The sequence below is a fragment of the Eschrichtius robustus genome, chromosome 10, assembly GCF_028021215.1.
Source record: "Eschrichtius robustus isolate mEscRob2 chromosome 10, mEscRob2.pri, whole genome shotgun sequence".
Classification (NCBI taxonomy): domain Eukaryota; kingdom Metazoa; phylum Chordata; class Mammalia; order Artiodactyla; family Eschrichtiidae; genus Eschrichtius; species Eschrichtius robustus.
This window is the reverse complement of record NC_090833.1, coordinates 17,511,700-17,526,203: the sequence shown is the minus strand read 5'-3', so window position 1 is coordinate 17,526,203 and position 14,504 is coordinate 17,511,700. Positions and strand designations below refer to the sequence as shown.

Here is a 14,504-nt window from a genome sequence, read left to right as displayed (position 1 = left end):
TGGGTGACATATGCGTTTCCTGCAGCTGCTGGAATAAATCACCACAAACTGGGATGGCTTAAAACCACCAGAAGTCCAACATCAGTACTGTGAGGCCAAAATCAAGGTGTTAGCAAGGCTGCACGCCCCCATGAGGTTCAAGAGGGAGAATCTGTTCTTTGACTTTTCCGGGTTCTGGTGGCTGTTGGCATTCCTTGGCTGCGGTTGTGTCACTCCAATCCCTAGTTCCCTCTTCACGTTGCCGACTCCTCTGTGTGCGTTCAATTTCCCCCTGCTTCTCTCTTACAAGGGCACCTGTAATGGTATTTAGGGCCCATCCAGATAATCCAGGATAATCAACCTACTTTAAGATTCTTAACTTGATCCCATCTGCAAAGACCCTTTTTCCAAATAAGGTAACATTTACAGGTTCTAGGGACTGGAAACTGATACCCTTGGGGGTCAGTGTCAGTCTACCAGAGATGGAGTCTGAGAATCTGCCTTTCTAACAAGTTTTCCGGTGAAGCGGAGGCTACTGGTCCAGGGACCACACTTTGAGAACCAGTGACCTAGTGACTTCCTGCTAATACCTTGCGATTTCCCTCAGAGGTCCTCTCCTCTGTGAGGCCTTTCCTTTACCTCCCAGGTGAGTTTAACCACCTCCTTCCTCCCTTGGGTTCCTTCTCTGCCCTGAACTTTTCCTCTAACCTTTGCAAGGGTCACAAAGCGCAACACTGTTTTGTTTGCAGTTTTGTCTCAGTGCCCCAAGATCTTTGTCTTAACATTTCTCTGTCTCTGACACCTAGCCTGGCACGTGGTAGGTGTTCAATAAATTCTTAGTGCTTGGAATCGAAAGGCCAAAAGAACAAGGAACTCTTCTTAATTCTATCCAGAACTAATTCAGTGTGAAAATTGTCACCAAGTGAGCAATGCTGGCTTGTATCCTGATGTCCCATTATTCTTTCAACATTGTGTGGGAATTAACAGTGTTTCACCATTTCATTTTCATTGATTTGAGATCACAGAAAAATCACTCAGGGGCTCCAAAAGCTGGGCTTTGCAGATGATTATTATTCCAACCATAATAGCAATTCTTGTATCTCTCTTATAAGAAGAATCAGCTCTTGGTGAAATTGTGAAGAAGGCCCAGTGTGTAGCAATAAGGGTTGTTTGCCATGTTCTCTCTCCATGAGTATCTTTTATTTCATCTCTCAAGTCAGTCTCTTGTTCCGTGCTCCTTACTACACCATGAGATCCCTGAAAGCCAAGGTGGGTCTTATTCATCACACTATTCCTATGGTACCTGGCACAGTGCCTGGCACACAGGAGGGGCCCAGCTAAGGTTTTCAGAATTGAAAGGAATCCGCACGCAATTTAACTAGAGTTCGCTCCTCCACCTTTGTAGCTGACATCATTAGTGTCTCGAATGCTAAAAATCTCATTTCCAGCAGCTTCCTGCTGGAACGGGCTGAAGAATGGAAGCTGTCCAGGGGAGAGTTCTTTTCCTTGGCCCTTCAACCCTTCATACTTGAAAGGCTTCTCTCCCACCTTAAATTCCACACAGACAAATCCTATGCACAAGTCAAGGTTAACTGCCAATGTTCTCTCTCCTGCAAATACTTTCCTAATTCCTTTGGTCAGGAATTCATTCTTCCTTTTCCATCCTCAAGGCACTCTATGTGTACCGCACATGTGCCTCTTCACTCATTCTGCAAATATTTCCATATGCATAAAGCCGCTAGAACTACCACACCGTACTAGATGTTATATATTCACTTAAGTCTTCCTCAAATCCCATGACAAAGGGATTAATGCGAACTCTCAGTACTAAGACCCTATCAATTCTAAGGTATGTCTTAGATTGGATGTGTCCTTTCAGCAAAAAAAAGAGAGAAAAATAACAACAAACATAATAACTGATGCTTCTAGAGAGTTCACCATGTGCCAAACTCAGTACTTTACATGTATTATATCTTTTAATTCTCAGCACTCCCCTATAGGGCATAGATAGTCTTCTATCCACGTTATCCACAAGGGCCAACAGAGTTTCAGGAAAGCTCGTGCAGGAAGCAAGTGGTGGAGTTGGGATTTGAACTGACGTAGTTCAGTTGGGCTCTATAGCCTATGCTTTTTAAAAAAAAATGAACACCCTTACCTAATAAACTTTATGTTTAATCAACATATGGCATGCATAGAGAAAAGTGTGCAAATCATATCTGTACAGCTTGATGAATTTTTACAGAATGAACACCCCCATATAACCACCACCCAGATCAAGAAATCAAATATTACCAGCATGCTGGCATGTTTCCCTTGAATCACTGGCCCCTCCATCACCCAAAGGTAATCCCTCTTCTTTTTTCTAACATCCCAGATTAGTTTTTACTGTTTTTGATCTTTATTTAAACATACATATTCATTTGTATCAGGTTTCAATAATTCAATCTTATATTTGTGAAATTCATCATTGGTGACGTGTGTGGTGGTTGTGTTCATTACTCCTGAGCATTAATAACATTCCGCTGTTTTGTTTTATTTATCTACTTATTTTATTTATCTACTATCTTGTTATTGATGGGCATCTGTGTTTTTTTCCCCCAGCTTTTTGGCAGTACAAACGAATGCCACCATCAGTATTCTTGAACATATTATTTGTGGTATCCTATTTGTAGGATATGTAGATGTTCAGTTTTAGTAGATACTGCCCAGTAGATTTACACAGTGGTCACGCTAACTTACGTTCCTGCTATAAAGGTACGGTAGTTCAGTTGTTCCATATTCCCACCAACATTTATTATCATCAATTGTTTTGGATTTAGACACCCAGGTGGGTTGAGCCTTTACTTTTGACTCTAACTTGCTCTGCCTCCCCTAGTTTGAGATTCCGTACTTTCACAGTAATCTGTCACAGACTTAAAAACAAAACCAAAAAAAACAACAACCGGGAAAGCACCTTTTCATTTTCCTTCCCAATCCTATTGGAATGCTTATCTCTTCCTTTCTGACGTTGCTTTTTCCTTTAATCTCTCAGTTGTGATTCTGTGGTATATTATTGGCTATCTATAATTATGATCTATTATTTATTAATTTCTAACATAGCATCTGACTGAAACTTATTAATTCTTTGAATGCCCAGGATATGCTTGCCTGAGTGGTGTCATGTCAAACAAGGTTTATTAGTGCAGCTTGGAAAACGCAACCTACATAGCATGGATTCTTTTGAATCGCAATGATTGCAATCTTTTATCTACCCTTGCAGTGAAACCAATGGGTATGTGAGAGGTAAGATGAAGATAAGACTTAAAAGGCTGTCTGCAATTGCTCCAAGCCCAGACAAAGACGTGTGGGCACCCCAAGCAGGATAATAATTTAGTGACCTAATCAAACCAACATTCTTCAAATATTTGAAATACATTTCAAATATTCTTCAAAGGGTTGAGAAGAAGGACCCATAATTGCAGAATATCATCCCCTCTCCCATCCTGAGCAACTCTGCTCTGGTCCCAACTCGGTGAAGGCACACCCTCCATGTAACCAGGCACAGCATTTTTAGCAGTTTAGAGCATCTAATTGTTACTGGATCGTGCCCTTCAAAGGTCTCACCCCTTTCAATTTATTACAGTATTTCTTCCAACTACAAACAATATTGTCACTGAAATAAATTCTAGTACTATACTTTCCTCAATTTTGTTTTAATATTTCCAAAGATGTTTCAGAGTCCCTGTAGGTTGATACTCTGTTCTTCTCCGTGTCTGGTTTGCTGTTTAATGTAATAATGCAGATTGGAGCAGAAAAGGCAACTGAATTATCCTACAGACCATGGTCATTCTCAGCAGTATGACATAGTACTCAAACTTCCTGACTCTGCCTTCCCCACCATCACCAGTTTCTACTTGAACTCTATTGTAGTGGGAATTGAATTTATCTAAAATTGGTAATCCCGTACCTTTGGGAGTATATTATGTACCAGCATTTACACATACTATTTAATTAGTACAACAATTCTTGGGAGGTGTTTCAATGAAATAGTTAAGAACATGGGTTCAGGAGGTGGAGAGATCATAGCGTGAAGCTTGGCTTCACTACTTACTAGTGAAGGGATCACCTTTATGCCTCGGATTTTATTTTTTTTAATTTGTAAAATAAAAATAATGTTAGCATCACATTTGGGGCTGATGTAAGAATGTAATGAGATCATGTTAGTAAAGGGTTTGGGAATGATCAATGGAGATGAGTTATTATTATTAATTATGATTATTATCATCATCATATTCTGTGAGGTAGGCACTGTTATTATCCTCATTTTGCAAAGAAATGGAAAGTTAGTAAGTTGCATGTGGCCAGAATCATATAGCTCATCCATGGTAGAGACAGTACTGTAACCCAGACCTATTTGACTCCAGAGGGAGTGCTACTATCAGCCAGTCTGACATATATAGCTTCACTGAAATCACACATTCAATGTCAACAGTACAGAACTCTGAGGAAGGCTAGTAGAGACCTTTTTTCAGTCGATTTGAGACACGGTCGTAGGGTCTCTTTGAGAATAATCCTTCAACCAGATGGTCTTTTCTCCATCTTTAAAATATGTAATGCAGAGAAACCTTAGCACATGCTTTACTAAAGTCTCACTGACCTCAATTCTATCAAAAATGGAAATAATGGTAATTTGCCATGAATCAATTTGTGTGTGCATGAAACCATCTTAGTTCTTAGTAATTACCACTTCATTTTCTAAGCGCTATCCCTTTAATTTTCTATCCTTTTTAAAATTACCTCTTTGGAGAAATACCAATAAAAAATCATGCTGTGTTCATCCCTCCATGAAATGTTGAGAAGGTGAGAATAAATAAATTGTAAAGCAAGAGACGTGGGTTCTAGGAGCTTCCTATCAAGATGCCGTGGAGGGCTTCCCTGGTGGCGCAGTGGTTGAGAATCTGCCTGCCAATGCACGGGACATGGGTTCGAGCCCTGGTCTGGGAAGATCCCACATGCCGCAGAGCAACTAGGCCCGTGAGCCACAACTACTGAGCCTGCGCGTCTGGAGCCTGCGCTCCGCAACAAGAGAGGCCGCGATAATGAGAGGCCGGCGCACCGCGATGAAGAGTGGCCCCCGCTTGCCGCAACTAGAGAAAGCCCTTGCACAGAAACGAAGACCCAACACAGCCAAAAATAAATAAATAAATAAATAAATAATAAAAATAAAGGAATTCCTTTAAAAAAAAAAAAAAAAGATGCCGTGGATATATGATAGCATCTTAAATTCAAAATGACCCAAAGACAGCTAGACATTAGAATAACAGTCACTGGAAGTATGAGGGCCATGCTTCCATTTTCCAGTTCAGGAGCTCATAAGCTGTGTACAAGCCAGTTCCAAAAGTAAAATCAGAGTCCATTTTATGTAACATTTAAATTCTAGAATTCTTCCCTTAATCAAATTGGGAGGGGGAAAAAAAAGAACCTCCATTAGAAAGCTCCAGAATAGTGCTAGGATCAGATCTAAGACCACTGGTATAATTAAATCAATAAACATTTAGTAGCTGTCCGATATGTACTGGGAACTGGGGATTAAAAAGCTAAATAAGTTATTTTCTTTGACCTTGAGAGATTCGCCACATAATAGGACAGAATGATATGTAAGCAACTAATTAGAACACAGTAGAGTCAGTCTACAAGGAAGTTAACTACAAGGTGTAAAATGTGTAAGGAAAGATGTAATCTCCATCCTTTCATGAGTAAAAAAACAAATTCATTTGACCTTGACATTTCAAACCTATGGATTAGCCCAAAATCTGTTCCCGGTATCTGAGTCATGAGAGAAAGCACCTTTCTCCAATCTTTTACCTTCATGACTCTCCAATATACTATTAAATAATCGTCTTTTATAAGAGAAGATCATTAAAGATCCCAGGATGAGCCAGAGAATGTGGTTGCCTCTCTCATGTTTTATATAAACCCCAAAGGAAAGTAATTATGTTGAAATATAAAGGCACTGAGGCCCACCATGGAGGTCACTTTCAGGAGTGTGGAGCATGGCATATTGGACAGTGTTTTTTATATATCGACTAGGCAACTGCCTACTTCAACAACATGAAGAGTACTTTTCCACAGGAGTTCCTGAGATCCTGAAACAGAGGGGCTTCCAGGGCTCTAAGAAGCCCGTGGTACAGGTGCTGGAGATGACATCCCTACCTGACATCTGCAGGGTCTTCTGTGACGAGCACATCGGTCTTGCAGCTGGCCAGGGGGTTGATGGACAGCTCCACGGGTGGGACCACGAAGCTTTTGCTGACAGGAAGCCAGAGTCCTTGGCCCAAGCTGAAAGTAGACCTGCAATGTAAGAGTTTCCGTTGGGGGACTCCCTGGGAAGCAGAGACAAAACAGAAAAAAGGGGCCCCTCCACCCTTCCCTTCTAGAACCTTCTCTCACTCCCCCACCCAACTGAGTCCCCTGCATTCTCCAAGGCATAATGTTGGCCAACTTTGCCCAGACTTGGATGGTCATTTCTTCACTCTGTTAATCATTTAGCCCATGCACTGTTCTATATTGCTAGTTTTATTTTCCTGAGTTTAAATCCTGATTCCCATTTACCAGTGGGCTTTGTGAGGAGAGGAACTATTTCAGCTCTGCTTTCCCAAGCAGTCCTGATAGCCAGCAGGAGGACCATAAGTGACTGCTAAGTCAGCAGGGGCAATCTGCACAAAGGTTAAGAGCACGGACCCTGAATCAATTTCAACCAAAATCTGACTCCCAGTTCTGCCACTTAATTTGCTGTATGTCTTCATCAGCTTAGGTATTGAAGTTTCACACAAGATTTCATGGTAGTGGCAGGAAGAGGTTCTATGGCTATAGAGTATTTTTAAACCACTGGACTAGATAATCAGTAACGTCTCCTCCAGTTCAAGTATCTCAATTTATGTCTATACCAGACAAATGGGAATTAGATTCCCATAGCAACCTGGGCCATTGCATGCCGGAAGTGCACAGGCTCGATAAACTAAGGAGGTGCGTAACTACACCTCCCCATTAGACCCTTCTCCATACCCCAGCGTCATGCCCCAACAGACTGTCAACTCACCTGAGAATCTTTTCAGGGGCTTGCTCCCCTGTCACCAGATCATAGCCCCTCTCGAGTGTCGTGTAAGGCCAGGGTCTGTGGGAAGAATTGAGACAGGGAAAGAAAAAGGGATAGAAGATGCTGTTAGTCAGAAGCAGGTGGGATACATATGTGGACACTGCTTGGAGTAGCTTTACAAACAATCAAATTTTGCAGAGGTAATTATTGGGTAAGACTATTGATATAATAAAAGGCTCCATTTCCCCGAAGGACTCAGCACTTCAAAGTCCACTTTGTCCATTTTGGAGATTATGTATAACAAACCCAATTCTTCTGCATTAGTCCACTCAAGAGAGTGGTCTTTGATTACCTATGGTTTGGGAGGGTGAGCTAAACTTCAGCCTTTGTTCTCTAGAAGATTCATCAATCATGTACCTGTAATACTAAAATGTGATTCAGTGGGAAATAGGATTCACTTTCCATCAGGCTTTGCAGGGACACAACTGTTGCAGAGGAAGAGCCCTCTTTGTGGAGCAGTTTGGGGCATCTGGTAATGCCACAGGGAAGGTGGGCCCTCCACTGTCTCCGCCCTGATGTCCTTGGCCACTCACCCTTCACTCTGTCCCCAGTCACTGCGCACACACAGGTGTCTGTGAACCGGGTCAGGGGTGTAGCCTTCATGACAGCTGCACTCTCCTGTAAAAGAGAAAAGGATCTTGTGAAATACTGCCTGCCCTTCTTTCTGGTTTCCTTGTTTTCTTAGAAAATAAAGCAAAGTGGCTAGTTGTAGAAAAGGTCACGGAAAGAGGGTGTTCTGGTCTACCTGCCACTGTGGTTAATATAGAGTTTATTCATTTGTTCATTCACTCACTTATTCACTCAGCAAGCCCTGACCACACTCCCTGCCAGGCTCTCTGCTCAGCCCTGGGGATGCAGAGGTCAAAGGTACAACCCAGATGCTGAAGGAGCTCATGGCTTAACGAGGGAAACAGAAAGTGATCTGGTGGCTACACATGGAAGTCCTATTTTCAAATATTTAAATTATGATAAAGTACACTTGCACGACAAGTATAATCAGGAAATTGAATTCTCTCCACCTGAATGAACTATTCATGTTCATTTGTAAGCCCCAAAACAAACGCCACCTCCTCCAAATACCTCTGATTTCCCCTTTTGGAAAAATTATTTTCATCTACCATCTCCAGATTTTATTTTGTTTTGTTGTTGTTTGTTTGTCTTAATGGTTTTACTCTCCTCTTCCCTCCTCCTCTCATTTCCCCTCTTGTCCCTTCCCTTCCATCTATCCATCCATCCATCCACGTATCCATATTTCATAGTTTTCTGGCCATGCCTTACACTTGGTTGCACACATCCCCACTAGCGTCCCACACTGCCTTAAGTATATTTTCCCATTAGCCAAGCTCATTCTGGGGGCACATGTCTTGTTTCCTGGTGTATCTTCAGTGTTCAAAATTCTGGAAGGGTCCTACCTCCTTGCTACTATTAGTCTTGCTTCACTGTACACTCCTTAAGATTGGGGGATATTTTTTGATTCAATTAGTTGTTAGATTTTCCTAAGATGTATTTGTGGAATGTTCCCAGATGCTTTACCAAAAATAGATTCCTTTAAAAAACCAAAAATAGATTCCATTAAAAAAAAGCTTGTGAAAGACTGTACCATTCCTTAGTGCCAGTAGCGTATGATTCTTCATGAGGGTGATAACGTATACAGTTTTCCCTAAACTTATTTCACCTTGGAAGGCTTGCTGGTGAAACAAATCATAGGATTAGTGTCCTGTGGAACACACTTTGGGAAACACTGGTAGGAAGTGCCCTGGCTGAACTCACTGCATAGAACAGCGTAGGTGCTCAACGCTGTGAGTTGAATGAATAATTAACTATCTATGGCTTTGATCAATTTCCAGACTACTGCTGTCACGTTGCCATCTTCCTCATCTTCTGGTAATCACACTCATGCACATACCCAGATGAACCTGCAATTCTTCAGTCCTACAGTGATTCTGGTTGGCTTGACCCAAGCGTTTTCAAATTATGTTTCATGGAAACGTCTAGCTCAATGGGGGAGATTTAGGGACTTTGCACCTTTTAGATTTTAATGTACCTTAAAAAGTTTTATTTTAAAATCTCTTTAATAATAAAAAAAAAATGATGGCTAAACGCTCAGATATTACATGCTAGAGTTGAGGACACTGAAGGGCACTGTCACTTTAAGTCTGGTTGCCAGGTAAACAGATCTTACGCAGGCCTCATTAAAAAAAAAAATTCTCCTGTCGTCTTTGTTTCACTGACGAGGACCCTGAGACTGTGAGTCCAGGTGCTAACAAGCTCATGCTTTTTACAACTTCAAGTCTTGTGAATCAGGATTTTCTCAACCTTGTGCCACCAAAACAAAACATAGCAGTGAATAAGACGCTAGGGTAACACAGTTCTACAACTATCGGCCACAACTCCTGATTTCTAAGTGTTTGTATTTATGGAATAGCCTTATTGTTTTCACTGATTCACTATAAATGTTATACATTTGACCTTATACGAAGTATTCCGAGTGTCAACAGTTTAATTTGTTTTATGCATTCCAACGCTGCTTAATCTTTGTAGGTCCAGCACCAGCAAGTATCTGGCAAACAGCCTGGGCTTAGTAAATGTTGGTTGAACTAAAAGAGTAGTAAGACAGAATATGGAGAAAAAAATGGGTCAGAGAGAGTATTCACAATATTCAGAATAAGACTGTTAAAAGGAGAAAGAGAAGAGAAAGAGGGAGATCTACCTTTCCCCTTCTCTGGATACCTGGTATATAAGAGGGGGCTGCTTGCAGGCAGACATGCTGTCTATAATTCTCCTCTCCAATAACATCCCAGGGTCTTCCACCAAACGCCTGGGCTGTAAGTACGTGCAACCTAATGGACTGATTGATTGTTGCCAGAGGTAAGGAAAATGGACGGAAAGAGCTGAGATCCTTGAGATTTGGATGAGAATAATCGACCAAAGTGGGAGGGGTAGCAGTCACTAATGATGTGTTAAAATGCAGCAGTCCCTTCATGAAATATTCACCACTTTAAACACGTCTAATATTAAAGATTAAAAGTCCTGGGATTTGTCCTCGAGACTCCCAGGACTGATTTATGATCTGCCACAAGCCACAGCCTTCATGATTCATAATGGGAGAGGTAAAGTGGTTACCTCCGGCAAAGGGACGGGAAGTCAGGGTGGGGTGAGCCAGGAGCATGGTGGGAAAGGAGGCTCTTTCTACGTCAGGGAAAGGGCTGAGGTTCCTGTCTCTCCTCTCAGTGACTCAGGACAGGGCACAGGTCATTTTTTTCCCCTTTCCCTCCTTTTGGGAATATTAGTGAAAATGAGAAATCTACACAGAAAAAGGACACTGCTGTATTTTTCTCTTTTCGTGTGTGCTTACTAGGCAAGTTTCCCCTGCCTTGGAACAGATCATTAATTACTGCAGCTCACTGTACAACAAATATGTATTTTGCAAATGAGAAGCATCCACCCTGGAGGCTGCGTGGAGAACAGGAAGTGAGGCAGAGGGAAAAGCACATGAGTGCTGGAGACACACAGAACTGGGTTCCAATCCTTACTTTCTCTCTCCCTTAAGATGTGTGGTCTTGGAGAGGAAGTTACTTCATTTTTTGAAGAGGTCTCAGTTGTCTCATCTATAGAATGAGAATGACAGTTCTGCCAGTCTCTCAGAGCTGATATAAGAATAAATTGAAGTACTGAAGGGTAAAGCTCATGGCTCGTGTAGAAAGTGAGTAGACGCTCAACAAATTCATTCCCTCCTCTTTCCCTTTCATTCCAAGATGGCAACTGGGTTCTGACATATGCTGACACATTAACTCTACGGACACTGGATAGGTAACCTCCTCCTTGCTGGGACTTAGTTTCCCCATCTGCAAAATGGAAGCTTGGAATAGATGTTCATCAGTTCTGGGCCCCAGTGAGAGCCAGTCATTTCCATTGCCTTTCCGAATCGCTCACATCTAGTTTTCTGAATACCCTTTGTTTTAACCTTAACCCTGATCACTCTTAGCAGTTGGGTTGGGTGCCTCCAGCAGGATTTTCCCTCAATGCCATGACTGTTGGCTTTATTGGCCCCCATTTTCCATTTTGCTGGCTCAGCGACCTCTCTACTATTCACAACCAAGCATTTACTTCTTGCAAGATGCAAGCCTCTGACAGCGGGAGCTGAGGATTAACCCCTTCCCTGGGGGAGTTCCATCCTCAGTCCTGCCTTGGTATACCCAGGGCAGCCAGGCTGCTGAAGATCAGCTCTCCAGGGACATACGTTTACACGCTTTCCCTATGCTGACTGTGAATGCCCGCGCTCCCTGACTCTCTCACCACAGCAGATGCTCCCTGGAAAAACGGATGGGCCCCATCTTGCTCACCACTGCATCCAGCACCTGCTGCCCTACCCGGTACATAAATAAGTGAGGGGGTATCCTTCTCAATAGTAATGCCTATGCCGATAGGATAGGGACTTTTTGCCTATTTTCCCCACTAAACTGGGAGTCTCTTGATTGCAGAAACCTTTTCTTAATCATCTCCATATCCTAGTAGTCAGTATCATGCCTGATGAAGGGTAGGTGACTCATTTCTTGAATGAATGAATGAATGAATGAATGGGTGAGTGAATACGTGAATTAGTGAATACATAAATATACGGTAATCATCCTGAATTCAGGCTGAGTTCCTTTAGCATAATGATGATTCTGCTGAAGACTGGAAGAAACTTTCTTACATCCATGACAGGTATTTGCCAAGGAAATGGAAAGTGTAAACGTGAATGCTGATGAAATGGCTAAAACAGAATTTTCTATTTCACATCAGAGTAGAAAAGGCTCATAAAGATCATCTAGTTCAAATCTTCCCAGCTTCATTTTTCAGATGGGGAAACTCTGGCTCAGAAAGTGAAGACATTTAGCCAAATAACTGTAATAGCCTCTTGGCCAGTCCGGATTAGCACCCAGGACTCTTGGTCATTACCTCAGCGTCCTTTCCACTACACTAGTGGTCTCAGTACTTTAATACACCCAGCAACATTTTCTTGCATTTTTTTTTCTTTGTACGCCTCTGACATTTCTGAGTTTCCTATAATGTATCACATTTAAAACCAGAAATTGTTTTTTAAATATGATGATTTTTAAATACCCTTAACACCTTAAAAACATATATTTATAAGTGATTGATAATGTAGACCTTAACAAAGAGTTTAATCTCTTCGTGAAAGTGGCTCCCATAAGGGAATTCAACTAAGTGGATTTTCATTGTGCTAATTACTACAACTCTATATTATCAGTTATGGATGAGTTGCATTGGTTTTAAAATATTCACCCTTTACGTCTCTCAACCCCCATTTATCGAGTTCCCATTTTATGTTACATGTGTTCTCACTCCATAAACTCTTGGGTGAGAACAACGGAATCCCTCCATTATGAACAATCTGAGTTTCTCTTGCGTGGGGCTCCCCTAAACCACTTCAAAGCAGACGGTGCCTTCGTGCCAATCATATGAAGCCAGCGGACTGGTGAAATAGTTCAGAGTGTGCGCCCTAGAATCCTCTTGTTTTGTCCTGGATCTGCCACTGAAAACTTGCATGAACTTCAACAAGTTGCTTCACCTCTCCGAGTTTGTTTCTTAATCGGTAACGAGGCTGATATCACCTATTTGCTGGAAGATCGGTGATGCATTTGAGAAGTCCTCAGCACAGTCTATGGCGTATTTCTCCTTGCTGAAAACGTCACTAGCTATGTCAGTTTTTTGGTTATTTTTTTTTTTTCCTGGACAGGAGGGGCCACTTTAGCATCTTGTTTTACTGGAAAGAAAAGGTGCTTTCTAGATGAACGATGGTCTCAATTTCAAGGTTTGCCCTGTGCAAAGCAAAGCGAAAGGAACTTCGGTTTCTTTATCTGTTTGTTTGGGGCAGCTTGAATGAAATAATCTCCCAGGCTGGTCCCCTGTTCTCAGAAACACCTGTTGCCTTGGTCTATGGTCTCTTCTAGTGAAGGACACACAGGTACGAATAAGGGCGTCAGCCAGAGGGTCTTGCCTCCTCTGTCTTCCACAGCTCAGAAGAGCTCGTCGCCTGCCTGTGAGAGTACAAGATAAGTGCAAAGACTTCTTCCCAATCCCACCCGGCGGTCTGGCTCCCCTCCTCCCACCCTGTTATCCCCTTACGATTCCATTTTCACTTGCTTCCGACTCAGTCGTCACTTATCATCACAGGGCAGGGACACTGGCTGCTGTTCACTTTCCTATTCACTCTTCTTGTCGCTGCAGCTTGAAAAGGCATCACCCCGGGCCTCAGAACAGTGAGTGTGCATGGCACCCTTCCCTGTTCTGACTCCGACGGGGCCCCCTTGCACCTCTGCACTTCTGTGTCGCTGGAGCCCAGCTCAGGGCCAGGCATGCGGTGGGGGAGGCATGGGTTGGGCATAACATGACGGGGGGTGTGCTTTGTGCTAGGAGTGGTGGAAGATGCTTGACATATGTTATTGCATCTCATCTCTCAGGCCATACCCATGACCAGTACCAGGAGGAAGGCACTCTGTCCTCACTGTAAAATAAGGAAACTGAAGCTCAGACTCAACTAGTCACTTGCCCAAGGCTGTAGAGTCAGGTCTTCAAAGCTCCTGCTTTCATACACTCACAAACATCACAGCAATAAACATAACCACAAGGGCAAGAGCAAGGGGAGTTGCCTTTAATTTGACAATTCTCATGAGCGAGACACAGGGGTTAGGGAAGAAGAGGCAGCTCCAACCCACCCACATTGAAATTGGCATCCTGCTGATTTCTAAAATTCCACTATAACTGAAGGTTAAGAATTGCTCTTGCAAATAAGCCCTGTCCAAAAGCAAATAAAAAGTATATACTTTATATATGGATTGCATTGAATTAATAGGACCCACATAATGAAGCGTTGTTGGGCTGATTTCTAGCTAGCAGGGGTAAGCCTCAAGGGAAGCATCATATCTTCTGTTAACTGAGCATCTACTATGTACCAACCTTACCCAAGTGATTTTTGACATCCATGACAACACCGGGAGGAAGATGTCACTGGCTCCTTTAAATGATATGAAACTGAGGCTTGGAGAGAGTGAGTATGCTGCCGAGAATTGTGAACAGAGGAGCAAACATCCAAGTCCAGGACCTTTCTGACTCCTTCCCAAGCCATGTGATGGCTCTCTAAGAGGACATGCTTTCAGAGAGTCTGGACAGGCATAGGAGATCAGGGGGTGCTGAAGGAAAATTTGTCCCATGGTAGACTGAATTATTGGTGTCAAGTCCTCATTTCTCTAGAGTAGTATTATGCATTCACATCCTTGCCCTGCCTGATTGTGAGAAGAATGAGATTTCTTCCCTACCCTGTCTTCAGGCTTGGCTTAGGACTTGCTTTGGCCAGTGGGTTGGTAGCAGACATGATGCGAACTAA

General features: G+C 42.6%; 1 protein-coding gene across 4 annotated transcripts in view; it reads right to left on the bottom strand.

The window, feature by feature from the left end:
* ASTN2 (astrotactin 2) overlaps window positions 1-14,504 on the bottom strand; it is an 899,407-nt gene that overhangs the window by 460,985 nt on the left and 423,918 nt on the right. For 3 of the 4 annotated variants that reach the window (XM_068552572.1, XM_068552571.1, XM_068552574.1), the window contains 3 exons: window positions 7,648-7,732; window positions 7,058-7,132; window positions 6,172-6,309 (listed from right to left, as the gene is read on the bottom strand). In XM_068552572.1, the coding sequence (XP_068408673.1) occupies window positions 6,172-6,309; window positions 7,058-7,132; window positions 7,648-7,732 (298 nt within the window). The remainder of the gene's footprint in view (window positions 1-6,171; window positions 6,310-7,057; window positions 7,133-7,647; window positions 7,733-14,504) is intronic. The other variant, XM_068552573.1, reaches the window with a different exon arrangement.